This window comes from Acanthopagrus latus, chromosome 7 (assembly GCF_904848185.1).
Source record: "Acanthopagrus latus isolate v.2019 chromosome 7, fAcaLat1.1, whole genome shotgun sequence".
Taxonomy (NCBI): domain Eukaryota; kingdom Metazoa; phylum Chordata; class Actinopteri; order Spariformes; family Sparidae; genus Acanthopagrus; species Acanthopagrus latus.
This window is the reverse complement of record NC_051045.1, coordinates 24,203,597-24,230,147: the sequence shown is the minus strand read 5'-3', so window position 1 is coordinate 24,230,147 and position 26,551 is coordinate 24,203,597. Positions and strand designations below refer to the sequence as shown.

Here is a 26,551-nt window from a genome sequence, read left to right as displayed (position 1 = left end):
TGTGCGGCGTACAACAACCATACAAACAGATGTGTATCACAGCAGTGTTGCCGAAGTGACACTCGGTTTAGTTTTTGGAGCTTTATCAGGTTTCACATTATTTGCAGTGGAGATTCATAAAAGTCAGCTGATTCAAACAAGGGATTCAAAAAATTATTTGTGCAGTGAAACTTTCTGCTGTGTGCGATGGGGAGCAACACATTTTAATTTCATGCAAAATTTAAAAACAAAACAAAACATTCCACTTAAGGTATTAGTAGAACACAAACACTCCCGCAATTGCTGCACTGTGTCAAATTATGTCGTTCATATTATAACGCTGCAAAAAGCCTCCCTGCCACTTGAATTGGACCGTAAACGCATCACCGTGTTTATTGGCCGTCCATTGGTCCATCCTGGTCCAACTCTGGTCCAATCACAGCGCAACGGGGCAGAAGCGTGCGCCCCACCTTGTTTCGGTCACGTGACGTCAGCTTACGAAGATGGTGGAAGTTTCTTCTTCCTTGAAGTGAAGCCCCGACTGAAACCTAAACATCCTGCAGACCGAGGGCTGGGAGTTCACTGCGGCGTTACCAGTTCGATTTCACAGCTCCCCTCCTGATCCCGGTAAGCGATAGTAGCCGACAGCAACATCACTTGTTTGTTTTTTCATGGCCTTTCTGACTTTGGAATTTCCAGCCAGCCATGATGATGACACGAGCTAGTCCGCTAGCAGTTAGCCGGGCTGGGGTGGCAGCAGGCTGTCAGAACCGGCGGCCAGCTGACATTCAACACGTACTCAGCAACTCCGGCGACCACACCGTCACTGTAAACATGCACAGTGTTAAGCGTCAGTGCGGTACATTAGCTTGCCAGAACATACTGTTCCTCACTGTACGGCTACCTTGAGTTAGCGTTAGCTCGTCACCCAGTTGTTGTTGGATAAAATTATGTAATCTTAAGCAACATTTGTTAGCTTAGCATGTCTGAAAGGGAATGTTGAAGGATAATGCTTAGCTAAGCTACGTAGGTGAGTGTCGTCTGCGACCAATGCACATGCTGGCTGGCGCAGTTAGAATTAAAGTGGCTGGAGTTGTTTTGCCCAGCTACGTCTTCTCAGAGAGAAGAGGAGAGGACAGAGAGGACAGTACGCCAAACTGCATTTAGTTATGTGGTTGTCTTATGTCGTCGCGGTCTTTGGTAAAGTTGCAAGCTTTGTAGTACTCTCAATATGATACTGAGCCAGCCACTCCTTAGTGCGACATGTCGTGCATTTAATACAGTAAACCGCAAAGTCGTAACTTAGGAGTTACTGTTTCTTCGTGCGAGTTGAATGAACCGGCTGTAGGAAACACCGAGCTGGTACCTGAAACGTCATAATGCTGTTATGGAAAACCGTGTTTCCTTCTTTCCAGTTCCCCCGACCCGCCGCAGTTCTGACTGCATACTTCTGTCTGCTTGGATAATTGCAGTTATGTGGGAGTAAGGGAGACAAAGAAGGAGCGAGACAATGATATTTTTGTCACAGTTGTTAGTCATCTGCTACTTGGCAAGGTCATGTTGGTTTGTGTCCTCGTCTCCCACTGTTGTTATCTATAGACAGTATAATGTTGAGTAATCTGATGACTGAGCAGGGCAGTTGGCTGCTGTTTTCCAGTCTGTTTCTCTGGTTATTGGATATTTTTTGACTCTTAATAATCCATTACAATATTGCCAACGCTGTCCCCTAACCTGAAAGAACCTTGCTACTGACTTTAGTTAGGGGTTGACTGATACTGCTTCTTCAGGGCAGATGCTGATGCCGATTTCTAGAAATCAAGGAGACTGAAAATCTGTATAAGGGACCGATATTGATTTGCAGTAAAAACTTTTTGTGTAAAAACACCCAGTCGATCAACCAGTGATGGATTAAACCGAAGTACAATTTACTCAAGTACTGTTATTAAGTACAATTTTGAGGTACTTTACTTGAGTATTTCCATTTTCTGCTAGTTTATTCTTCCTGTCCGCCTTATTTGACACATTTAGTTACTTTGCAGATTCAGATTATTCAGGGTTTATAAGGTATTAATTGTGACACGTTACCTATCAGATGTTGTGAGCGGGACATTGTGTGAGAGGATGCTGCATCTGAGCCAAGGTAGCACATTTTCAAATTGGATTATTTAATCAGCAGTCTGACGGAAGAACCACTGATACAGTTGTTAATCTGATATTGATGAATGTCCGCCTCGACAACTGACCTAGGGGCGATATTTGGTCAACCTCTAATTTTCATTGGAAAAGTATGTGGTATTGCATATTTTAAAATAGAAACAGAAAACCCATTATATTTGAATATTATATAGAATGAGTTACTTCCCAGAGTATGGAGTTATTGAGATTTATTTCCTCTAAGCTTCATAACAGAACCTGTTTGTCCCTTTATCTTATCAAGTTGCTCATTATGAAGTTGTGTTTGAGCGATATGCACTATTGTTTTTTTACGCTTAGTCATGATGCAAACAGTTTATCTCAATGAGGCAACCAGCCCATGGAGTTAAAGGGATATTCTGGCGTGAATTTAATCCATGGTCTAACACACTGTGACACAGAGTAAGACCCCCCTTCAAGAGATCAAGTATGCTCAGGACAGCACCAAACTTCAGCAACAGTACAAATAGGGTCCCAGCACATAGTTCGAGGCATCAAACATCTGCTAGATTTGCCGGATTTCTATTGAAAAGATAACACATCTCACCACTCTCCTGCAGCAGCTTGCTTGTTGTGGCGAAGCCCAGAAGAGTCGATTACCGAATGTAGTTAGAAATGCTCACTTCCGTTCTTTTCCCTGTCAGCTCTCGATAATAACTGTTATAAACTGGTAGGCAAGACACATGTGATCTTTGATTGCATTTCCATGGAGTAATAATCATACGTTTTCAGCCTTGAGCTGCGGAACTCTACTGCACTCGGTACTCGACTCGTTGTGGCTTATTATTATTTGTGGCTATGAGTGGCTTTTTGATGGTGGTTTCTTGGGGGAGGCATAGACTGCAGTTTATTGTTATCGTGTGGTCTTTTCTGAGGTTGCAAAAGCTACATAAGCTAGCGGTCGGCAAACTTAACAAACGGTGTGTTAGACCAGGGATTGAATTTATGCCGGAATATCCCTTTAACAGTTAAGAGAATACAAGTGTGGCTGTTGCGGAGCAAATGGTACCATACAAGCTCAAACTCACTTTCAAATGCCTGAAGTTCATGATGTTATTTAGCTGGTTTAAAAAAAAAAAGTCTGTGGCAGGTCATAGTAGAGTTTAAAATGCAGCGAGTAACCTCTTCTGCAAAACACGTTCAGCCTGCTTGCAAGGCTGCAAAGTCAGCAGTTGCAATTAATTATTGACAGAGACTAAAGCAGTAGCCAAAGTGAAAGTTTACCCAGGAGCTCCTCACTTTCTCCTGCTCTGCCATGTGCATACTGGACGAGATAGACGGGGGAACATGCATTATTCAGCGATGCATCAAGATAACGCACCAGATTCTAGGAAAGATCACAGGACCTGACTCTCGCACTCACCTGTTCTTTGACTCTCCCTATGAATCACACATCATACATGTCTGCTTTTTTTCTGTAAATCAAACATTGTGTGGCTGGTGTTGCCTTCTTCTTCTTCTTTTTTTAATAAGCAAATTGATTCCCCCAAACCAATTAACCCTGTTGTCAGGGTGTCTTGGAATTACATTTCTATTACAGCTGATATCATATAGATATCAAATCAAATCAATCTTTATTTATATGGCGCTTTTCACACAAAAAAGTATCTCAAAGTGCCTTACAGAAATTTACAAACAACAGCAGAAAAAAATATATATATATCATATACACACATATTTTGCAGTGATTCTCAAATGCAGTCATCACAAGATATGTAACAGTTGCCAGAGACATTAACCTTCACTTTTGGTCGAGCTCTGTTGAGCAGTGAATAAGTAAACATTTGCTAACTGTATCAGTTTGTGGTTTTTTATGAGTGGAAAATGAATGCAATCAAATTAAAGTGGAAAAATATGACAAAACATGTGGTTAGCAGCTGGTATATCCAGACAATGATGGATGGGTGGTTAGATGTTACAAGTAACAATGCAATACAATACAAAATAAATATTTACAGAGAGCAGCCCCTACTGTAGGTGCAACCCTTTATGCATTCAGTTGTTGTTTTCAGTTGTGTAGACACTTTATGTGGTTGTGTTTGCAGTCAGGCGTATCTCGTTCTCAGAGGCAGAGCAGGAACATAGACACAGGTGGTATTTTAAAGTTGAAGGTGGAAAAATGACAGGCTGACAGTTGCGGAGAGCAGCATTTCACAGACTTCTGGCCTGACCTTCGTCTCCTTTTACTGCCCAAAATGACTAAAGTGCACTTTCTGACACGACTGTCAACCTTGTTTGACTTGATGTGTACAGTGTGTCTGTTGTGTTGTTGCTGAATGCAAGAGCCAACATCATTCTTTCTGTGCTGAGGATAGATTCTAGGAAGGGAAGACAAAACCTAGCCTCTCCATCTATTGGAATTGATGTTCCTGATGAGAGCTGTTACATTACATTATAAGACTTACCATTTGGCAGAAATGTTTGAGTGCACTTGATGTCACCATAAATTTTGCATGCAATATTAGCATATATTTAAATTATGATAGTATTCTTGTGGCTGAAGGCTGTTTGGTGAGCTGCTGTGTGTTTGCCTTGGTTGAGACCAGATCATTTGCCTTTTTTTTTCTTTACTATGAATAAAAGCAGGGTGAGCCTGTTTTATTTCACATTTCATTTGAAAACTGATTCATGCTCCAAGCGGAAACTAATGAACGCTATTTTGCACAGTCAAATGTCATGAATACAGTCAAAACAAGTGTACATATGGGAAGTGCACATGAGGTCGTTTACAGGAAATAAGAAGATTCTAATGTAATTAATTTAGGCAACAATATGAGCTAGTCTTTTTGAGCATGATCTGTTTTATGCCTCTTGCCTCAAAGTTGACACTATAAACCACATTATTCGAATTAGTAAAAATTAAGGCAGCACATTGGGTCACTGATGCCGGTTTGATCCCTGGCTGGCTTTCTCTGTTCTCCCTATGCTTACACTTGTTTCACTGACGTTGCACGCAATATGTTTGTGTGTGACCAAGAAGGACTCTTATAATTGTGACTGTCTGATGTTATGCAGTCAGTATGATGTGTCCGAATGCTGAACCATACTTGATCCTAAAACTGATGCTAGTTAAAGGAAATAAAGCTTAATTAAGCTTGTGCATGAGCGTTAGTGTTCACCTATTCACTGTAAGTATTAGTAAGCTTTGAGGAGGGTTAGTAAAACATGCAGTCCTTAATTATTGAGGAAGGGTTGGACTATTTTTTTTTTTAATTTTTATTTTTATTGTTCATTTATTATTTATCATCTATTTTACTTTTTTCAAGTCTTTCACATTGTGGACCAAATTAATCAAAAGGATATTCATGTGTATTCATGTTTATGCTGCTCATCTGCAGCAGTGGGAAACCAGTTTTTCATCACACTAATGATGTGTTTTCTGTGCTACAGGCCTTCCTCCCAGCCCTATGTCATGGCCAGTGGAGTCACCAAGTCGGGCACTTCCAACGGATACCCCATGAAGGCACAGCTACAAATTATTGGTGAGCCACAAAAGTTAGGTTCTATTGTTCTATTGTCTTTTTTTTTTTTTTTTTAATGTTTGTGTATTTTTTCCCCTCATTTTGCATTCAAAGTTATGTCACATAGGTTCAAAACATGATTAACGTGGATTTTTTGATATTGCAAACAAAGAAGTAAATACAAATTTGGATATTTACCATATCATTATGACAGTAAATGAAAGTTGGCTAAATTCCATTTAGCTGCTTCAGTATCAGGGTCCTGATGATGTGCATGCTGGCTCCCTGTCACACTGTCATGACTTACTTGGACGCTTAATGGAGCAATATGTAAGAATTGACCACCTATCAAATTCATACTGAAAGGTGCACTTATGTAGAATTTTAATCAGAAGACATCGCTGATTAACTTCCTTCTTCCTAAACAAACTGAATAAACAAACTGACCTTAAATGACAACATAATTTTACTTTATTTCCTCCTGAGAACAGTGTGTTTATTCAGTTATCAAAAAGTTTCTATTTTTACCTCATTAATATTGTAAATATTGAAATTCTGAGTTTGAAATTCTTCTCCAAAACTACATATTTCCAGTCAACAGAGTTAACTGTAGCTTCTGTTTGCTCGTCAGCTCAGTTGGTAAACCCCGCTAGCAAGGGAGCTTTAGACCAGGACGGGCTAACTGGTTGCATATACAATACATAGACATCATAATGTCCAAACTGTAAAATGAGTTACTCTTTGAATGTTTACAAAGAATATTCTTTCATATTGCGCCTTTTACAGAGCCATTGTTAATGTCCGTAATAACACCTGCGCTCTTACTATGACATGTAAAAATGTCTGCTTTGTTGCGAGAACTGTCTAGTTTGCATTTTAGGGTAGTCATTACTGCTGCCTCATCAGCTTAAATTCATTTTGCTGTGTTTTTTGTATTTCAGCTGGTACAGTCCTGAATTCATCGCAAATCATGTTCCTTTTATTCTGCTCTTCATTTAAAAGTATGTGCTCTATTTCCTTGTTCCTGAATATTGTGTGGTTCCTTATCCTCATCTCCCTGTTTCAGTGCTGTCAGCAAAACTGAAAGAGAACAAGAAAAACTGGTTTGGTCCCAGTCCCTATGTGGAAGTGACGGTCGACGGCCAGTCCAAGAAAACTGAGAAATGCAACAACACCCACAGCCCCAAATGGAAGCAGCCGCTCACTGTGTGAGTTACAGTCTTGCCAGGATTACCAGACCGTAATGACATTTGATCACATTTTTGATGATCATGCTTGATTATTGTGTTCCAATTAGAGCTGCAACAATTAGTTCAATAATGTTTAATTAATTGATTAATTTGTCATATTAGTTGCCACCCATTTTCATCAGTTAGTTGCAGCTGTAGTTTCAACCATACCTGTGTTGAATAGTTTTTAAAATGACGATGTTTGCTCTGTTCTGCTGTGTGCATGCTCGGATTCGGCACACAGGACACTGAGTGAATTGTACTGTTTGAACGTTTACAGGAAATGTATTCAGCTTTGGTAGGCATCTTACCGTGATTATGAGTGATCCCGTTGTGTTAAATGTCTCCAGACTGGTGTTCCAGGAAGCTCGAAACAACCCTGTTCCTCGTAAAAGCTATCAGCACTTATTGTTAAAACTCTGAGGTAGCACTTCAAACTGTTCAAGAAACCACAATTACTGTCCTTCGGTGTCTAGCGATAATTGTCCATCATTGATACAGTATAAGCAATGATTAAGAAAGATTAGTCATTGTTGTATTAGGTTTGAGTTGATCATTCAAAATGTTTGGAGGCTGATAACGAAACAACCTTACACTACATGGTAATCACTACTTCTGGGTCAAATAAAGTTCAACCCAGTGTACAAATACTTGTACAAGACTGCTGATGGTGTTGGTGTAATAAGCCTTTCTGGCTCATCATGAGATTGCTCGTCGTCCCCAGAGATTGAATCAAGTAATTAAAGTAATCAGTGTATTTTTGGGATGTTTGGTTTTGGGGAAGAAGAACGTTTTCTTAAAAAAAAATATTCTCGCTGACTATAGTATGTAGTGTTACACATCAACATTTCTTCATTAAACTGGAGTTTCTCAAAAGCCTTCAAAAACAGACTTCCTTATAATTGTACAAAATTGCTGGCGTAACATCTGATGTTGATCAAGATGTCTTGACTCCAGCAAGTTTCTTTCCGAATGAGTCACCAGTCACCACTTGGTTTTCGGGAAGGATTTTTTTCTCAAGAGTAACTCAGAGTTCAGGAGACTGGTGCGTACAGTTGAATGTATTGATATGCTATCTCCCTCGGGTTAGCACTTACAAGGAAAATGCCACATGGGGGTGAGGGAGTGTGTCCGGTTCACTTACAGGAATCCTGTTTCTAAACATATGCTGTACACTTGGTGCACTCCCTGCTGTGCAACATATTCACACATCAGATGTCCTCTCAATTTTAGCCTGGACATGATCCTTCTTAATATAGAGCTCTCCTACAGTTTCCCCTGGACCCATGGGGGGCAGCGTTATTACATAACAAGTGTTTACTATGGGATGTAATGGGACCTGAGTCCATCTGTCCACAAATGTTTTTTTTCCTGGGGGCGCTGAGGGTGCTAGCTAAACAACTGTCATAGTGATGGTTATAGACACTCGTTGTCCCCGAATAGCTTCTGAACTTTATTGTCTGTGGTGCTTTCACAACTAGACTCTCGCTGCTCACAGCTGCTCAAACCTGCTCAAACCTGCTGAAGTTGTAATTTGTCCTTGTTGGTATCTGTTACACTGCTTTCTTTCACAATATCATTTTAACCAGATGCTCGTAAATGGATGGAGATGTCAGGTGGTGGCAGCTGTGACATCAAGCTGCCTTAGATTACCAGTTTCTTGCAAAAAAAAAGAGGAAATAAAGCTCAGTGAAATGATAAGATGATTGTGCACAGCTCTTCTTACCCTTCAAAAGTATCAATGCATTTCGTGTTCCAACTGAGCTGTTTGTTTCGACAGGATTGTGACTCCATTCAGCAAACTGGTGTTTCGCGTGTGGAGCCACCAGACCCTGAAGTCAGATGTGTTGTTGGGTATGGCCACGCTGGACGTCAGTGACACGCTCAAGTCTAATGACATGAAAAGTGAGTGTATGATACAAAGACACACTGAAAACACACACAGCTGTTTTGCGTATGCTTTCCACTTCCTGTTTCACTACATGCTATGAATATTGTCTTTGTTTCTTTCAAAAACAACATGTGCCAGCTCTGTCAGGGTGTCCTATGCGTGTGCATCTGTTCTGCAAAAATTGTAGATTCAATTGACAGAGACACACTTGATGTTCTGTTACAGATGTGTGTTCAGGAAAACATACCTCCTGAATGATGGGAGGCTAGTTTCAACCCACAATATTTACCAGCACATGCACAGATGTTAACACTTACCAAACGTGTACCGACTCTTCTGCACTTAAAACCAAACTAAGATAAATGCTACAACACATAGCTAGACTACTAAATTAACCTTCACCTCAAAAGCCATGAAGATATGATTTCATGTCACATTGTTAAAATGTCAAAATGAAATATATATGTATAAAACAAAAAATGTAAGATGCCTTTTCTTGTTCGATATGCCAAACAGTGCATGTTTGTGTTTATCAAATAGTTTCGGTGGTATGTTCTTTGTTTTCCTGTTGCTGAAACTCTTGAGGCTGGCGCATTGTTCATTTATTTGAAACTGCTGTTGCAGCTGCAAGAAATGTAAAGTGCATCACATCCTGCACATCCGAGGTTTTTGCAGTGCCTAATCTGCTTATCTATGTAATGTGGTACGTGTTGATACAGCATTGTGCCAGCAGTCAAACAAAATGTAAAAACGGTAGGAGGCTATCAGGTCCTTGATCAACAACCACGCAGCCCTATTTTCAAAGCATTTGCACATGTGGATTATCAGAGTGAAATCAGAGAGTGAAAAATAAATCAATGAGGCAGTGCACTCAACATTTCTGGAGCGGGCTGCTGGTTTTTGTCAACCCCCTTTTCCCTTGTAGATTTTTATCTTCGGTTTGTTTCTCAAAGACGCCATTCACTCCCCTGCCTGGTCATTTTTTATGCATGGACCCTGTCCAGCAGTGCTAATGACAGAGAGCTCTGGGTACAAATCACATGGCATGAGCTGAATGACGTTCCATGTCAGAGCAGGATAATACGCTCTGATCTCCATATGTTTGTAATTTCAGTGACATGGAGATTTGATTTCATGTTTGAGCCCATGATTATCTGAGCAAAACAGCAACATTTAACCTGAACAGGAACAGCTGATCGAGCAGTGTTGTCGTGTTCCTCTCATTAATTTAGATAATTTATCTCAATTTAAAGTGCAACGTCTCTCTACACTGAGCCAAGGAAAAGACTACTAATATAGCTATGGAATGGTGATACTGGAAATATTCAATACAACATGATTGACAATAAAACATATATTGTAAATGTATTTCTTGATCTTAATAATCTATTTAGTGTTGCTACCGTATGTCACTGGTTTTACTTTGAGGAAATTTAAAGAGTGTATGCATCCAATCAGTGATTGGCTCAAGGTATGCCTATGTCATAAACAGCACAAGATGTATTTAATTTGTCATTGTCTTACCTATTGTATTTTTGTTGTCTCGCTGTAGTCTCTGAGGTGGTGCAGACCTTACAGCTGTGTGCGGACAGAGACCAGTCAGATGTGGTGGGAGATTTGTCTGTCTGCCTGGACGGCATGACAGTCGACCCAGAGATGTTCGCCACAGCCGAGGCTGAGAATCACAGTGAGTCGCAACTGAGCCACAAGCTGGATCGACTTTATTGACTACTGTAAAAATTCCTGCCTTTGTCTGGTTGAAACAAAATTAACACATCAGAAATATTTTTCATTCTGCCAGAATCATTTTTTACTTCTTTTTAGTTCAGTAATATGAATTAATCAAGCGAAACATGGTATCATCATGGTCTAGTACACTCTAAGATATTGCCTTAAAATAGTTTCACAACATTTTTAGTTTAGATCATGAGGGACAATAAATATTTTTGTATTTTGAAATCTCTTCAGAAGCACTTCAGAAATGTCAGGACAGGGGACAAAATCAAATATCGCGGTGTTTTTCAATACATCAACATCAATATTGCAACAATACTGTAATGGAAATGGATGACTTTTGGTTCTGACACAAAACATTAACTCAGTGAGCTTTTTATAAATTGTCATGAGTAATGTGGATGTAATGCCTAAGTGGTTAAAGTCAAGTACTGGAGCCAGTAGAACAGTCTGTTAAATCATAAAACTACATCACTTGATGGTTACTTAAGGGCTGTCCACACCAAGAAGGATCACAACCACTATAACAAAAACGATGTGACCATCCACACTGACGAACAACAGTGTTGTGTAAACAGTGCCGCTGAGTAGCTGTGTCGGCAGCTTCAGAACTAGGATATTAATGGCCTGTTGCTTTATGTTGCACAGAGAAATGACAACAAGAAAACCCCCAGAAGGACATGGTTTTATGTAATTCTTCAAAGACGACACGTTAAGAGAATCCAACACCTTTGTTAGTAGAGGTGCAGTCTTTTGAAGACAAATCTTATTTATAGTTAAGCCGAGCCAACATCAAAACAAATTTCAAAAACCATGTCAGTATGTCTCAAGTAAAAAGATGTTTTATTATAACATTATGTTTTTATATAATTTGCAGCCAAATACAGGTTATGTAAGCATTTAATGAGTTGGATAAACATCCAAGACTGAGATACTAGAGTAGACCTTCTAAAGAATGTCTCCCTCCATCCATTAACTTGCGTAAAAGAGGTCAGCTACAGTTGGAAACCAATATTATAAGCACTGCTGCAACATTATTTTGTAGGAAAATGTTCAAACTGTTCGATTGGGCGTATGCTTATTGGCTGTCCGTGTAATTGTTGTTTTTTTAAAATGCTCTGAATGTGATCCAAGGATCGTTCCCCATTGTTGTTGTCATTATACTCGTGGTGTGCACAATACCATGCATGTACGTTACAAAGATTTCTAAAACAACCTATTGATAGTTTTCTTTATAATTGTCATTCTTGGTGTGGATGGCCCTTTTTACTACATAGTGATGCATAACTGAATCTAAAATCTAAGAGTGTCATATCACAATAACGATTTACTATCAATATATTGGCCAGCACAAGATTTCTGAACACAGAACAAGCCTAATTTATCGTTGTTGTGAATTTACCTCAGGTAAATCAAATGGGGAATCACAACCAAATGGGGATCATGTCTTAAGGTGAAGTATCCATTCCCGTCTTCTGTCAAGTAACACAAGTTTCACATTTCCGTTTTATTTTCCTGATTTATTTATCTTCATCCACCCCTCTTGTTTACAGGCGGAGTCGAGACAACTCTCCAGCTGTGGACGGTGTAGAGCACAGGTCTTCTCCCAGTGGCCAGAAGTCAACGAACAGCACAGGGTCTCCCTCGGTGTCATCTAGGCCTCTCCGACCACCCAGACCATCCAGACCTCCTCCTCCAACCCCCCGCAGACCCACCTCTTCACCAGGTCAGACATTTACTTAAGGAAAGATCTGTTCTAGACACTTTTCAACTAAGACTGAAAGAAAGGGAAAGGTCAAGTGCTCTCCTCTTTGACAATGATTAGATTGTGGCAGTCTTCAAACATTTACCATGCAGCTCTCACACACTCTGAATGAGTTTTTTACGCCCACTTTACTTTAATACCAGCCATATTCATTTTATGAAGTCAATTGTTGTACCTTTGCCATCTCTAGCTGCAAAGCCATCCCATCTTGATTAGAAACAATAGGATCTAACTCTGTGATGTCTCATTATCTCCTCAGCATCTTCCAGCAACGGTTCTGCACCAGCTGATGGCAGCGATGGTCAGTCAGGCTCTGATACACCGGTGCGAACGCCTGCCTCAGGACCCTCCCCAGCCCCAGACTCAAGTCCATCGACTGGCTCAGACAGGAATTCCACCTCAGCCTCTGCACCGGCCTCGGCCTCAGCCTCAGCCTCAGTCTCAGCCTCAGCCTCAGCCTCTTCCTCAGCTTCCAACTCCGCCTCTGGAGCTGCAGCAACCAGACAGCCAACCGGCAGCATCACCCCTGCTGTCACTCCCAGGGTCCCTGCTGTCAACGCTGGACCATTGCCGCCTGGGTCAGCTCTCACTTTGTTGTTTTTGCAGAAGAGGTTATGCTGGTTTTGGTTAAAGTATAATCAGAACAATATTTGTTGGGGCACAAATGTCACCGACGCAAATTAACGTGTCTTTAACATGAAAGATTGACAAATGTTGTGCGATCTTCCTCAGTTATGCTCAGCAAGCCGAAAAGGCTGCTTGTATGTTTTGCTCCTTTGTGTAGTGAACAAAGAAACGGAACAAGCGACAAACTTCATCAACAGAAAGTTCAAGAAGAAAAAAAGGTTGATAAAACGCTTCACCGGGATTAATGTATTGCAAAGAAATTGGGGCATTTTTGAGTAAAAAGTCCTGAATAACCTTTACTGCAGCCCAAACACATTGCAGCAGTGAGGGAGAGTTTAGTGATTTATTAAGTCCTGAAGCCACATACGGGTAAATAGATGCGTGTGCACTTTAAGAACACGAGGATGTGCGAGACAAGAGTAGGATTACTGGTTGGTTTGGTTTCACAACCTTCACTGAAATCCCGACGAAAACATTTTAAAACAAACACAGAGCAGGTACTGTATGTAGGGAGCAGGAACCAGTCACAAATGTGAAGGAAGCGAAACACACAAACCTCCACGCACACACACACGCACCATACCATTATTGACAGGAAGGGGTTGATTATACCACACAAGGTTGATTACATCTGTTAGTTTGTCACTTAAGGCATTTTACATTTTTACTGTGCTTGTGACTAACTCGCTCCCTTATCATCACCATAATTGCTGCTGTTTAATGTCGTCAGTATGACAACATTGTGACCTTCACTGGTTATTTTCTGCTTTCGTAGCAGAGTGACTCGTATTGTTCAAGCTGTTTTTAAATCCAGAGATAAGCTAACTGGTCAGAGCCCTGCACCATTACCTAATGTTCTCTATTTTACTGCTGTTTTATTATCCAGATGGGAGCAGAGGGTGGATCAGAACGGCAGGGTGTATTTTGTCGACCATGTGGAAAAGAGAACAACGTGGGAGCGCCCCGAGCCACTGCCTGCTGGGTAACAACTCCTCCCCTTTTGATCCTTCTCTTCTTAGATACAGATAGTATTTTCCTTGACTACTAGAATACTGGCTCATGTCCAGTTTTAAGATCCTGATTATGTTATCTACATCACGATCAATTCATTTAGCTGACACTTTTATCCAAAGCCATTTACACTAAGTGCATTCAACCCTGCCAACAATTGTGTGATGCAATATCAAACATCATCATTTATGCAGAAAAGTGCTACATTTAGAACAATAAGTTACAAAAAATCACTTGTGTTTAGTATTGTATTCATAATTTTTTCATTCTCCCCATGTCTTCCCTCATTTCATTCATCTCTAGCTGGGAGCGTCGTGTCGACCAGATGGGGCGGGTCTACTTTGTCGACCACATTACGCGAACCACCACGTGGCAGCGCCCCACAATGGAGACGGTGCGGAACTACGAGCAGTGGCAGCACCAGCGCAGCCAACTCCAGGGCGCCATGCAGCAGTTCAACCAGAGGTTCATATTTGGGGTAAGACTTCCTCTTTGGAAAGTGAAACTGTGGTAATGTGGGTGTTAATAGACTGACATGTGGTGACTGTTATTACCTGTAACGGCATTTTTGGTTGTCCTGTGTGTGTGATTAAACAGAAGGACGTCACCGCCATAAGAAGTTAAAGCATTTTTGATGAAAAGCTACTTTTGCAATTTGAAAATCTTAATAATGTTGTCACTTTAATACATCGATCGTTACCAGTACACACTGTTAATAGGCAACTATCTGCTGCATGTTTTTATGTATGTGACACAAATGTGAAATGTTAACAACCGGTTGCATCAAAGATGTTACTTTGATTTAATCTGATGTTTGTATTCACACGACTCATCCCTCATAATATGTCCCGTTAAACTGAAGTGACTCCATTCTTTTGTTTGTATATCAAAAAAGACAACAAATGCTGTTTTTGTCCTCTCGATGCTTCTTGATTTGTATGAATTCCTCTGATTCTCTGCTGTGTAGGTACAAGACCAGCCCGCAGCCACTCAGAATAAGGAGTTTGATCCTCTAGGTCCTCTTCCGCATGGATGGGGTAAGATGTTTAAGGACTTAATAAAGAAGTTTGTTTCAAATAAGTTACATTCTACAACAGAGCTGAATTCTGTAAAAAAGTTGGCTCACAAACTTTTCTTGATGTCAGCCTGTTGCAACACCTATGTGTGGGTTCCAACTTAGCCAAGGTATAATGTGGAATTACAAGTTGTGAGTTGTGATTTTTAAAAGCGGTTGCACCATGGAGATAAGTTACAGCATAAATATCGCATTCATACACTGTCAGTTATACTCTAATGGTAAAACAGCAATTTTTCCTGCACATAGCTTTATTTTTTTTTCCTTAATTGCATGCTATTTTGCGACACAGTAATCCAGTAGAGACCTCCTTTATGAATATGGTATTCCAGTGTCGTAACTTATTTCAATGTGCTGCGATGCTTTTTAGCTAATGTGCACAGTATTTATGATGGTAGACCTTTTGATGATTGATCACTTGCCTTATACAGTATATGACCTCACATCCAAACTAGCTGCCCAAAGTAAATGTGGTGCAGCCAATTTGTGTAGTTGATTTGGTTACAAACCAAATATTAGTTACAAAGCCCCTGGTGCCAGTTTTACACCCTAACTTACTGTAGGAGGGTGCGGGCACAAAGCTGGTTTCCGCCAAGTGCTCTTGAATCCCACTCATAAACCACTGTGTAAATATTCAAGATTTATCAGTGTTAACTTCAACGCTTAAATACTGTAGATACTCTCTCACTTAAAAAGGTAAAAAAACTGCAAATTTGTGTCAGAAAGGGGACGATATCCCAAAGAGGCCTGAATACATAGCTTGAGGCTATCACAATTGGGTAATGGGAAATTAGGGAATCCATCCAAATCTCAAATTTCTCAATTTAATAAGATAAAGTAAGTTTTAAATTTGACACGTAGGCACCTTCAAATGTTTTATGAGTGCATTCAAGTAATGTGTTAATGAATAATCGACTGATTGTTTCTGTTTCAGAGAAAAGAACGGACACAAATGGCAGAGTTTATTTTGTGCACCACCCCACAAGGACAACACAGTGGGAGGACCCACGAACACAAGGGTCAGTTTGTGTGTTTCAGATGACCTGCATCGCAGATGAACATCTAAATGCACCATACATGTGTTTGCTGTGTCTTCTTATCTCCTCCTGAAATAATCCATCACTAAATGTTGATGTAATCTCGTGTTTTAGGTTGCTGAATGAGAAGCCACTTCCAGAGGGCTGGGAGATGAGGTTCACTGTAGATGGTATCCCTTACTTCGTAGATCACAACCGGAGAACGACCACCTACATCGACCCTCGCACTGGAAAATCCTCACTGTACGTCTTCCACCATTTTGTCTTTAGTCTTGAGAATGATGTAATAGTATAACCTTGTTATATCAAGAGGCATCAGGTGTATCGTCTATATATTGCCCATTGTTCCGTAATGAGCAGATATTTAGAGAAATCAACAGTTTTTTTTTATCACAGCTTCTAACCACAATGTTTGTTTATCAGACACAAGGAAGCTCACTATCTGGAGCAGACAATCAACTACTAATGAACAGAGTAGTTAAGTTTTTTTATTGAGAGCAGTTAATTTTTAAATATAACTAAATATTGTCTCTAGAGCAGCAACAATAACTTTTACAACAGCAAAATAACCCTTTATATCTCATTGGAAACAAATCTGAAATGTGACTGAAATAAATGATATTCCTGACATTGAACTACTGAGTGAAGTTCAGGTGGAAAGAATTACACAGACACCAGTCAGTATCAGTCCTCCTCCCTCTGCTGAGGTGATTCACTGCCTGCAGGTAGTGCTGGTAGAGGGAGGAGGAGCTGGTTTGTCTCAGCTAGCAGCAGTTTACAAGAATTTGCCCGTTTAATAATTTGACTCACTCACACCTTGGTTTTATTTGCTCTTACAGTAATAAGAGCTTGGTTAGCCCCGGGGCCTGTTTAATACCAGGTGCCAGCGTACATCCCTGAGTATAACACCTTTAGAAATTATACCCATGCAACAGCAAACGCCTTCTCATAGCACCATCATTTATTTTTATATTCTTGTTTTCCAAAGACATTCTGAGAAATTAGGAAATGACTGACTGGAGCAGATGAAGCAGGTTTAGAGGAAGTGTGTACAACAGTGTGTCATTAAATAACTGGGTTTATTGAATGAGCATTGTGGATTATGGAAAGAATTTTCTGTTTAGATGAGCAACTTGGTAGAAACAAAGAGTAAAAAGTGCATACTAGTAGGTTCTTTGTAGCTGTTGCGTCTTGGATACATGTTGCATGGCGTCAAGTCAGTAAGCTTCTGGCTTCAGTCTTTCCAGTCCTCTTCTGCATTCCTGAAATGAATGTGTGACGTGTGGTTCCTGCCAGAGAAAAATGCGGGTGTCATAGCGTTCTGAATATACTAATTAACGTGACGTGACAAGACTGGTATTGGAACAAATATTTTCTTTGATCATAATAGTAATGTAATGTTTATTTCTTCAGAGTTTTTTCTTCATCAACCCAACTTGTATCTTAATTTGGTTTATATTTGACACACCTCACCACATGGCACTATTCTACCAGTTAGATCTGTTTCTGCTGATTTTTTTGTTTTGTTTGTTTTTTTAGCTAAATGTGTAGCTGCCTCTGAAATCCCTCTCTATTTTTAGAACCTGTGACGCATAATCTTGATGTGACTAATGTGTCACCTGTTGTCTCACAGAGGAAACACCTTGGTTGATTCATGATAATAACTTGCTAGCATAACATGGCTGAGAGAAGTGACTACGGTTTGGTCCCAGTGGTGGAAAAACCAGTTTTGTCAATGAGGATGAGAATGTGACGGTGTGAACTGACAGGAGCTTTGACGTACTGGCCAAATAACCTTAACGTATTTGAACCCTTATGAAGATATTCACATCAGTGGTAGCTGGTTACCATGTTCACAGTTTAAGATAGAATGTTAGCATGCTATCATTTTCTAAGTAGCAATTTTATAATATTAGTCTATCTCTCCTTTTTTTCCCTCACAGTGAAAACGGACCTCAGATCACCTACGTTCGAGACTTCAAGGCCAAAGTACAGTACTTCAGATTTTGGTGCCAGGTAAGAGTCATATCAGTGGACAGGGTTGAATGAAATCTTGATTGCAATAGATATCACACTGTTTGTATGAAGTTTGAGTCAGGTCAGTAAGATGAATCACGGTGCTTTGATGCATCATTTCAGTTTGTATTCTCATAAGTTAGAAGACTACGTGATGGGGTGCCCCATTAGCTCAGTTGCAGAGCGTGCACCCCATGTACAGAGGCTGTGTCCACCCTGCAGTGGCCGAGTATTAGAGTCCAACTTGTTGCCCTTTTCTGAATGTCACCACCCCCTTCTGTTTCGCCCCGTTTCCTGTCTCCCTTCAGCTGATTTATAAATAAAGCCACGAAGAAGCCAAAAATATTCTTAAAAAAAACCACAACACCCCTTTAATTTTGAGATAGTCTTCGGTCGTAGTTCCTCTGAATCATTAAATCTGAATCCACCGTCTTTGGTGGACATGTCTTGCTGTGCAGTCGAGGACCAGCATTTAAAGATAATAATACAATGTGTGTGTGTTTTAATTGGCCATTATATAGCGCAATGATCATCTCTTAAACTCTTTTACTTCTGAGTAAACAAACTTGTCTAAACCAGTGCAGTCTGTTTACAGCTGCGTAAAATCACCATCAAGATGCTGTCAAAGAACTGCGTGTGTTGAATTTCAAATGGCTCATGACTCTGGAAGGTGTTGTGGTGCTGAAACAACATGCGCTCCCCAAGTGCTTCTGACATTTTCCCTTTTTCTTCAGCAACTGTCGATGCCTCAACACATCAAGATCACCGTATCCAGAAAAACCCTCTTTGAGGACTCCTTCCAACAGGTATTCATCATTTAGAGCTCACCGAAATGTGGGAAGCTGATTTTTACACTCACTATGCTCACCTACGCTGCCTCCAGCTGAAGTCCTGCTGTTTTGGTTATTAATCTTTCCAAGTGGAAACTACAATTGGTGTATGATCTTCAGAAATGTAAATGTGTTTTGAATGATGTCAGCTTCAGTATACCCGTGTTTTGACAGCAATGAATAAAGCTTTGTTTTATTAAGGGAAGAGCCATAATATCTGATCTTACCCTTCCCCACTGTTACTACCACTTTCCAGTGTTTCTCAGTTGCTCTGGCACAAAAAATTGTAATTCTCAAAATGGGGTGACCAATTCTCACATCTACAGATGCAAATTCTCAGCTCTCATTTATCAAACCCACTCACAAAGGGGATAAAACAGAGATTTACCAAGGTACCGGTAAGAACAACCCACTCATTCAGAGGCAAGGAATGGACTCTGTATGTGATGCATGTGGTATTTTTTTTATGTATTTGCTTAAGCAATTGAGAAAAACTCTGATTTCCCCAGTGCACTCAGTTACTAGTCTGTAAAACAGTGATTACCCCTTGAATACGTCAATATATCATCTCTGCTTTTTTAGATAATGAGCTTCAACGCTCAAGATCTGCGAAGGAGACTGTGGATCATCTTCCCTGGAGAAGAAGGCCTCGACTACGGAGGTGTTGCCAGGTAAGATAGAATATGGCCGAATAAGCAAATGGTTGCAAATGCCTGCTCACATGTAGTAAAGTAAATGTTCTATGGTGTTTTATAAAATAAAAATTGTATATTTATTATAGTTACGGTAGTTTAGTCCATCAGTCATCCCTCTGAGTAATTATTCAGACGATGCATTGGATTTACTCTATTTTCAGAAAAGACGCAAACCAAGCCTGTTGTCAGAGATGTTCTTAATGTCTGTTTCTAAGATGCCTCTGCAGTGTCACTTGTATAATTTTACTTTGTTTATGTAATTTTGCCCTGATTGGAAGGCACCCTACTGTGTGATATGTTAGCCAGCAGTTAGCTAGTCCTCTACATGGTACGGTCCTTTTCACATTTCTTCGGCGTCCTCTCTTACAGGGAGTGGTTCTTCCTGCTGTCCCACGAAGTTTTGAACCCCATGTACTGCCTGTTCGAATATGCTGGTAAAGATAACTACTGTCTCCAGATCAACCCGGCCTCTTACATCAACCCCGACCATCTCAAGTATTTCAAGTTCATTGGACGCTTCATCGCCATGGTTTGTCATTTTTCAATATGTTGATTCCTCTTTATTGTTATGGCAAGAACAAATCGTTTTAGGGTTTTGTGCCATACAGAGAAGGATATTCCTGCACAGCAACTTGTGGAATGTGAACAATAATCAAGCTGCATGCGCTTCTGTCCCTCAGGCTCTTTTCCACGGAAAGTTCATCGACACTGGTTTCTCACTGCCGTTTTACAAGCGTATCCTGAACAAGCCGTTGGCCCTCAAAGACCTGGAGTCGATAGATCCAGAGTTCTACAACTCCCTCATGTGGATCAAGTGAGTACATGTCGACATGTGGACAGCATTTTTTTACAGAGGTGTTTACTTTCACACCTTTCTTATTCTGTAGTTAATCATTAAAAAGAATTCTAACAGGATTGACGGCTTTAAATCACCATTAGCTGGGCCGCCCTCCAGACTAACTTTTTCCACTCTCAGCACTGGTGCTCCTTTACCGAAAGCTTTTGATAAATTCAGTCATCAGGAAAACGCAATCCATTCATCATTTTCCCATAACTTCCATAACTTCCCCTTCCATAACATTTACGGATATAACAATGTTCTTTTTAATTTTAAAGTTAAAGGTGGCAGTGAAGGTGGCTCAGTTAAAGACCAACTTTTTTGAGAAGTAATGATCCCCTTCATTGAACTATAATATTGAACCTGAAAGACAGAGGAGTACAGACGCCTGTGAGGATCCATTTGATTCAGCTACAATGACGATGATTGAATTATCACCTTGTAGATTTGCTTTACTGTAATGAATCAGAAGCAACGTATGGAAGTCTTGGAACATACGGGAAAACAACTCGGTAGTCTGCACTGAGTTGAATTCAACATCCACCATGTCTCACCCGTCCACATTACAGGGACATGCTGTATAAATCATCTTTTACAATCTTTATGTAGCTTTTTATTTCTCGATGACCATGTCTGGCAAGCATCCATTTGTCAAATGAAAGATGTTCTATGAATGAATGACATACAGTGATGTAATACTTGTGCTGTAACCGTCAATGCTGCTCTTCAGGGATAACGACATCGAGGAGTGTTGTCTGGAGATGTTCTTCTCTGTTGACAAAGAGATCCTGGGGGAAATCTCCACTCATGAGCTGAAACCAGGAGGAGGAGACATCCAAGTCACTGAGGAGAACAAGGAGGAGTACATCAGGTGGGTTTGTTGAAAAATATGAGTCAGTCATTTTCAAAACTCCCACAGTAGATTGTGTCGGGTTGGTTTTTGAGTTTTATCAGGTGGAGTTTAATGTCTGTGTGTGTGTCTCCCCCTGCAGGCTGGTAGCAGAGTGGAGGCTGTCCAGAGGCGTGGAGGAGCAGACGCAGGCTTTCTTTGAAGGCTTCAACGAGGTCCTCCCACAGCAGTACCTGCAGTACTTTGACGCTAAAGAGCTCGAGGTATGGAGGAACTGTCAGTCATCCTGTTGATGTGACCTATGTTTGTGTGAACATTGTGTTCAGTAAAGATTAGTTGATTTCACTGTAATAACTTTTTCGGGAGAAACGACATGATTCTGTTTATATTAAAAATGTTCATATTTGATGTACTGATATTGATAAGTTGTTTCTTGTCACAGGTGATGCTGTGTGGCATGCAGGAGATCGACCTCACAGACTGGCAGAGAAACACCATCTACAGACACTACGCTCGCAGCAGCAAACAGATCGTCTGGTTCTGGCAGGTGGGTGCGCACCAAAAGGAATCTCCTGTTATACTTTATTACTGTAATGTACAGAAACATGAAGCCAACCATCCTAAGAAGTAACCTAAGGGATCATTTAGACTGATATTTCATTGTGTGATTTCCCCTTTTTGTGTATAAGCTTAATATTGAAAGTAGAAACTAAAAAAGTCCTTAACATGTTTTTTATCTACTCAGTCCTTCACTTTAAATGTCTCAATAGAAAATATATATTGAATTATGTAAGAGAGAGATAAACAGTATGTCACTTTGTCCTGCAGTTTATAAAGGAGATGGACAATGAGAAGAGGATGAGGCTGCTGCAGTTTGTCACCGGCACCTGTCGTCTGCCTGTTGGAGGCTTTGCTGACCTCATGGGTAATAATTACACCAATATGACCATTTTAAGTTGGCATTTATTTTCAAGTGCGGATGAAATACACATCTAGACCAATGTCTGCCTTATCCTCCAAAGCCTTGTTCTGTTTTGATTTCCTGCAAACATGTTCACATCAAATTCAATCTGTCTTCTGTTTATTTAGGACTTAGAGCAGCATGTGTTTACATTTATATTTGTCCAAGATTAAGCTATTCTTAAGTATGTTGGCTCAGAAAGTCAATGTATTATGTTGCAATAATATTTGTCATCTTTAAGAACAGACTCTGACTAACATCAAGCCTAATTTCAGTTGTTGTAGCAGTTTCACCGATGGTACGGTTTGGTATCAGTGGGATCTGATTCCATTTGTCCCTGTGTGACGGTTTGTGTTAAAAAGACTGTGATCATCCTAGTTCTTATTCAACTGTGCTTCACTTTACAGGAAGCAATGGTCCCCAGAAGTTCTGCATTGAGAAGGTGGGAAAAGAAAACTGGCTTCCCAGAAGTCACACATGGTGAGTTCAACCTGCAGCAGATTAAAAACCTTGAAGCGACATTGTGAATTTACTAAATATGCTCTGGTCTGTCTGTAGCTGCTTGTCACAGGAAGCTGAAGTGTTTCCTGCTTTAGTTTGTTTTGTTAGTGATAACCTCGATTCCCTTTTGAGAACTGATACCAAGTAATACCCAGGCTTTTATCGCCTATTCCAATACGATACAAATACTTACAAAATGCTTCCTAATCCATATAAATCTACAATTTTGAGAGAAACGCGATAATAAGATTATAATAATTTACACTGGATGTTACTTATTCATAGGCCGGCGCCTGCATGTCGCAGTGTTGTGGCTGTACAGAAGATTAGTGTTTTTGGCATAGAGCTGATTAGATTGCCCCTAACTGAATTAAGTTAAGCAAATACAATCATGTTCAATTTTTAACATTTATAACAAACTCAATTTCATGAAAATCGATAAAAAATTTAGCGAGTTACAGTCAAGTTTGTATTGGAATTTGGTCATCGGATCTTGACCTCCCCAATTCGGCACACAAGTGCATCAAGTTGTGAAGGCAATATTTAGCACAAGAATCTATGGGTAAAGAGAGGATGTACTTCTTCACAGGTCAAATTAAAGTCTTGTTCGATGCTCATTCAGCTGTTGCCAATGATCCTCTCTTAAATAAACGCTAGAGGACAATCAGTCCAATGTCGAGCTGAAATGCAGTATGTTTTTTTTTTATTTAATTTCCCAGCTTCAACCGACTGGACTTGCCACCGTACAAAAGCTACGAGCAACTGAAGGAGAAGCTGATGTTTGCCATCGAGGAGACGGAAGGCTTCGGACAGGAGTGAGAGCAACCTGGTCGAAGAAGTGGGTGCAGGAGTCTGAAGGAATAAAAGACCGCCAGTGTTCAAATCAGGGAGCCTCTTTTGAAAAAAAAAAAAACAACAAAGGGGGCAAGTGTTTTGTGTGATTGTGCTCTTGCATGCATGCACACACCTTGCGTGGTACTTGTGCTGGTGTGTGTGTGAGAGCCTGCATGTTGCTGCAGAGACGCTGGGATGCGCGAAAATTTTGTATTCTTTCAAACCAAAACAGGGAAGCTGCTCCTGTCTCTTAGAATGTGCAGCAAAATATGCATGGGATCCTGAAAACTCCCCCTCTGACATCTGCAGTAGTGTTTTCTTCCCTGCACGTGATCATGTAATCGCAGGCAACGAGGTGGCCTCGGGATTACAGTCATCTCTTAACCAGAAGGGCCACAGGTTCTAACAGTGGTGTCCTTCTCAATCTGTCCTTATCAACCTGATTTGTTCTTAAGTCGCTCTTGCATTAAAGCGTCATAAATGTCAAAGTATTACGTTTTAAAGCGACATGTTAGAGGGTTTGTTTTTTTTCCTTAAACAGGGTTAATTTTAACCAAAAATGCAAACTTTGTTGCTCTACGATTGTTCGTTTCACTAGAATGAGCTGCATCCGTTTTCCTCATCATGTTTTCAAATCTCTCACACTTTGGTCTGCATCTCTACTGGGGACTTAGATGGATCCTTTTTGAAGTGAACGGTAACACTTGGCAATATAAGATGATAGCTTTGCTTCCAAATTAACCCTTAAATAGCAGGCAGTCTTGGTGCTTTAAGAGACATGTGGAAGACGTGGCTAATATAAGTAACGAGAGAGATACACGTTTGTGTAAGTATTGATCTGTGAATCACTTAATGATTGTGAAAAGTGTTGTAACCTCCATTATTTATAGCGTCGGGAAATGTGGAAGATTTAAAAAAGAAAAAAAAAAACAGAACTTTAACCGACCCTAGTTTTATAGGGCTGGAGTTTGTGCACTGTGACGTGAGATTGGGCGTATAAGAGTATTGTTGGAGAAGTTAATCATCTCGTTAATCAGCCTCTTTCTCTCAGCTCACGGTCTTTTTAAAAACAGGATATTGACGATGAAGTTAAGTATTTTTTAAGGTGGTGTTCAGCAGATTCAGTACTTAAGATGTGCTTGATCTAATGTGTGAAAAACACCAAATTGCAAGTTAAACCAAATCCACTTTCGTAAGTTTAGGTAAAAAAAAAAAAAAAAAAAAATCTTAAATGACATTTTGAATGCAAACTCCAAAAGAAATCGCATGTAGCTCCTCACACACATGTAGCATTCAAGGGAGTGAACTCTTGTCTTGCCTCGCAACAAACCACAAGATTAGTACGAAAAATGCAGTTTTTCTATTCACTTGAAGATCTGTCAAAAAAAGAGTATTTCCACTTAGTGACGGTCACATTTCATCTGATTGATTGACTCGTTTACAGTTTTATGGACAAAGATCCCGCTTTAAATTACATTTTCTAACACGCGATGAAATAACACGAGGCTGTGTTTTCCTTTTTTCTTTCTTTTTTTTTTTTAAGGATGTGCTCAAGACAAGTTAAGATTGCCTTTGTGGTGTTGTTTATGAATTTCCAAGAACGGCTTTTAATTTTTGTGAGCATAAAGACGCCTCTAAAATGCTTTTACCAATGTGGAATCTGCATCACGCGTGCAAAGAAGACATCTTTCTATTGCAATCTTCTGTTTGGTTTGGGTGACTCGACATCTGATCAACAATAATCGAGGGTGATTAATCTCATTTGTCCGTTTGAAATATAAACACCAGGTATAGTGTGGTTGCTCATCTTGGAGTGTCCTTTCGAATGAATGAATTACACACTTAAAAGACAGGCGTGGTTACTGAGGAGCAGTGGGGGTTCAGGTGTGTTTAGTCTGACAAAGCACGGCACTTTTGGAAAAAAAAAAAAAAATCCCTCCACTTTGTTGCAGCATGTGGGGCATCCGGTCCTCGTTTCTGGTAACTCTAGGCTCTGTGCTTCCACATGCGCGGTGAGGTGGTCTTAAGTGTTTGTCACTAGCCTTCAGGTAGCCTTATCTCCACCTTCGTAACGCTCTGGAGTCTGGTCAGTCCTCGCTGACCCTGGTGTGGAGGACGCAACCGGACCAGGAGGAGGCTGAAGAGTTCTTTTTGAAGAAACTGCTCCAGTGTTGAGAAAAGCTGCGACGCTTAAGCTGATGACTCGTGGTCTGTTTCAACGGCTCATTGGTCCTTCAGCTGAGACAACAACTACTGAGACAAAGTCAGTGTAATATAATGAATGTATCATGGTGAAAAGTTGACCGGTAGAGTTGCCTATATACATTTTTGCCTCAGATGGTTCCTCCTGATGCAGTGTGTTTGTTTTTTTAAATCTTGTTCTGGGTCGATCACATATTAAAAATCCTGGGGACACGGTAGTTAAGCAATTATGTAAATATCATAATGCACTGCTTTTCTTTTCCTCCAGATTTTTTCCATGTACAACTAAACCACTGTCATTCTCCTGTATATGAAAACAAGTTGTAAATGGTGTCAATAACAGATTTTCTTTTGTAAAAGAAAGGTTTTAATAAGAGTTTTATGGTAACACTATATTTTCTTTTCCCTGGTTAATTTCTGATGTACATGAAAGATGTGTAATATAGAAATTGTCACCTTAATAAATTAAATTAAAAATGTGTGCGTGTGTTTGTTCTCGAGATGAATCCTGTTGATTTATAAGTATGATGTGTGGTCATTTCCAGGCAGTCTTAACCAGCTCACACCAGGGAGAGGAGTGAGTGAGTGAGCGAAGTAGGAAATTAACAAATTAAGAAAAATCCAGGGCTGGATTAAATGAATAGATTACACTGGGCAGACTGTATTTCGGGGCCCCCTACACTTGTGTGTTGACAATTAGTGACTCCCAAATTATTATTATCATGCTTATTAATTTAGTTAAATAACATTATCTTTTTACATTTTGCTGTAATTATTCAGATTATTAGATGAAAGTGGCGAACATTGATACAATGTTCAGGT

At 40.1% G+C, this 26,551-nt stretch overlaps 1 protein-coding gene across 1 annotated transcript; it reads left to right on the top strand.

The window, feature by feature from the left end:
- Positions 1 to 250: 250 nt before the first annotated feature.
- itchb (itchy E3 ubiquitin protein ligase b) lies at positions 251 to 26,208 on the top strand. Its single transcript, XM_037102800.1, has 24 exons — positions 251 to 606; positions 5,563 to 5,654; positions 6,700 to 6,841; positions 8,643 to 8,767; positions 10,306 to 10,440; positions 11,895 to 11,940; positions 12,041 to 12,213; positions 12,512 to 12,830; positions 13,766 to 13,861; positions 14,194 to 14,368; positions 14,858 to 14,927; positions 15,900 to 15,984; positions 16,117 to 16,245; positions 17,946 to 18,018; positions 18,753 to 18,824; positions 19,431 to 19,519; positions 19,913 to 20,072; positions 20,224 to 20,357; positions 21,112 to 21,252; positions 21,374 to 21,494; positions 21,674 to 21,778; positions 22,060 to 22,156; positions 22,600 to 22,672; positions 23,413 to 26,208. Exons 2-24 carry the CDS (start codon positions 5,585 to 5,587, stop codon positions 23,510 to 23,512), a joined length of 2,730 nt encoding a protein of 909 aa, XP_036958695.1. The 5' UTR covers positions 251 to 606; positions 5,563 to 5,584; the 3' UTR covers positions 23,513 to 26,208.
- Positions 26,209 to 26,551: the final 343 nt, after the last annotated feature.

Excerpts from the sequence above, each read along its gene's own strand:
- itchb (XM_037102800.1), top strand. The coding sequence starts at position 5,585 with ATGGCCAGTGGAGTCACCAAGTCGGGCACTTCCAACGGATACCCCATG. Across the intron at positions 12,214-12,511 it reads CAGACCCACCTCTTCACCAG|CATCTTCCAGCAACGGTTCT; the intron begins GTCAGACATTTA and ends TTATCTCCTCAG. Across the intron at positions 21,495-21,673 it reads TTGACGCTAAAGAGCTCGAG|GTGATGCTGTGTGGCATGCA; the intron begins GTATGGAGGAAC and ends TTCTTGTCACAG.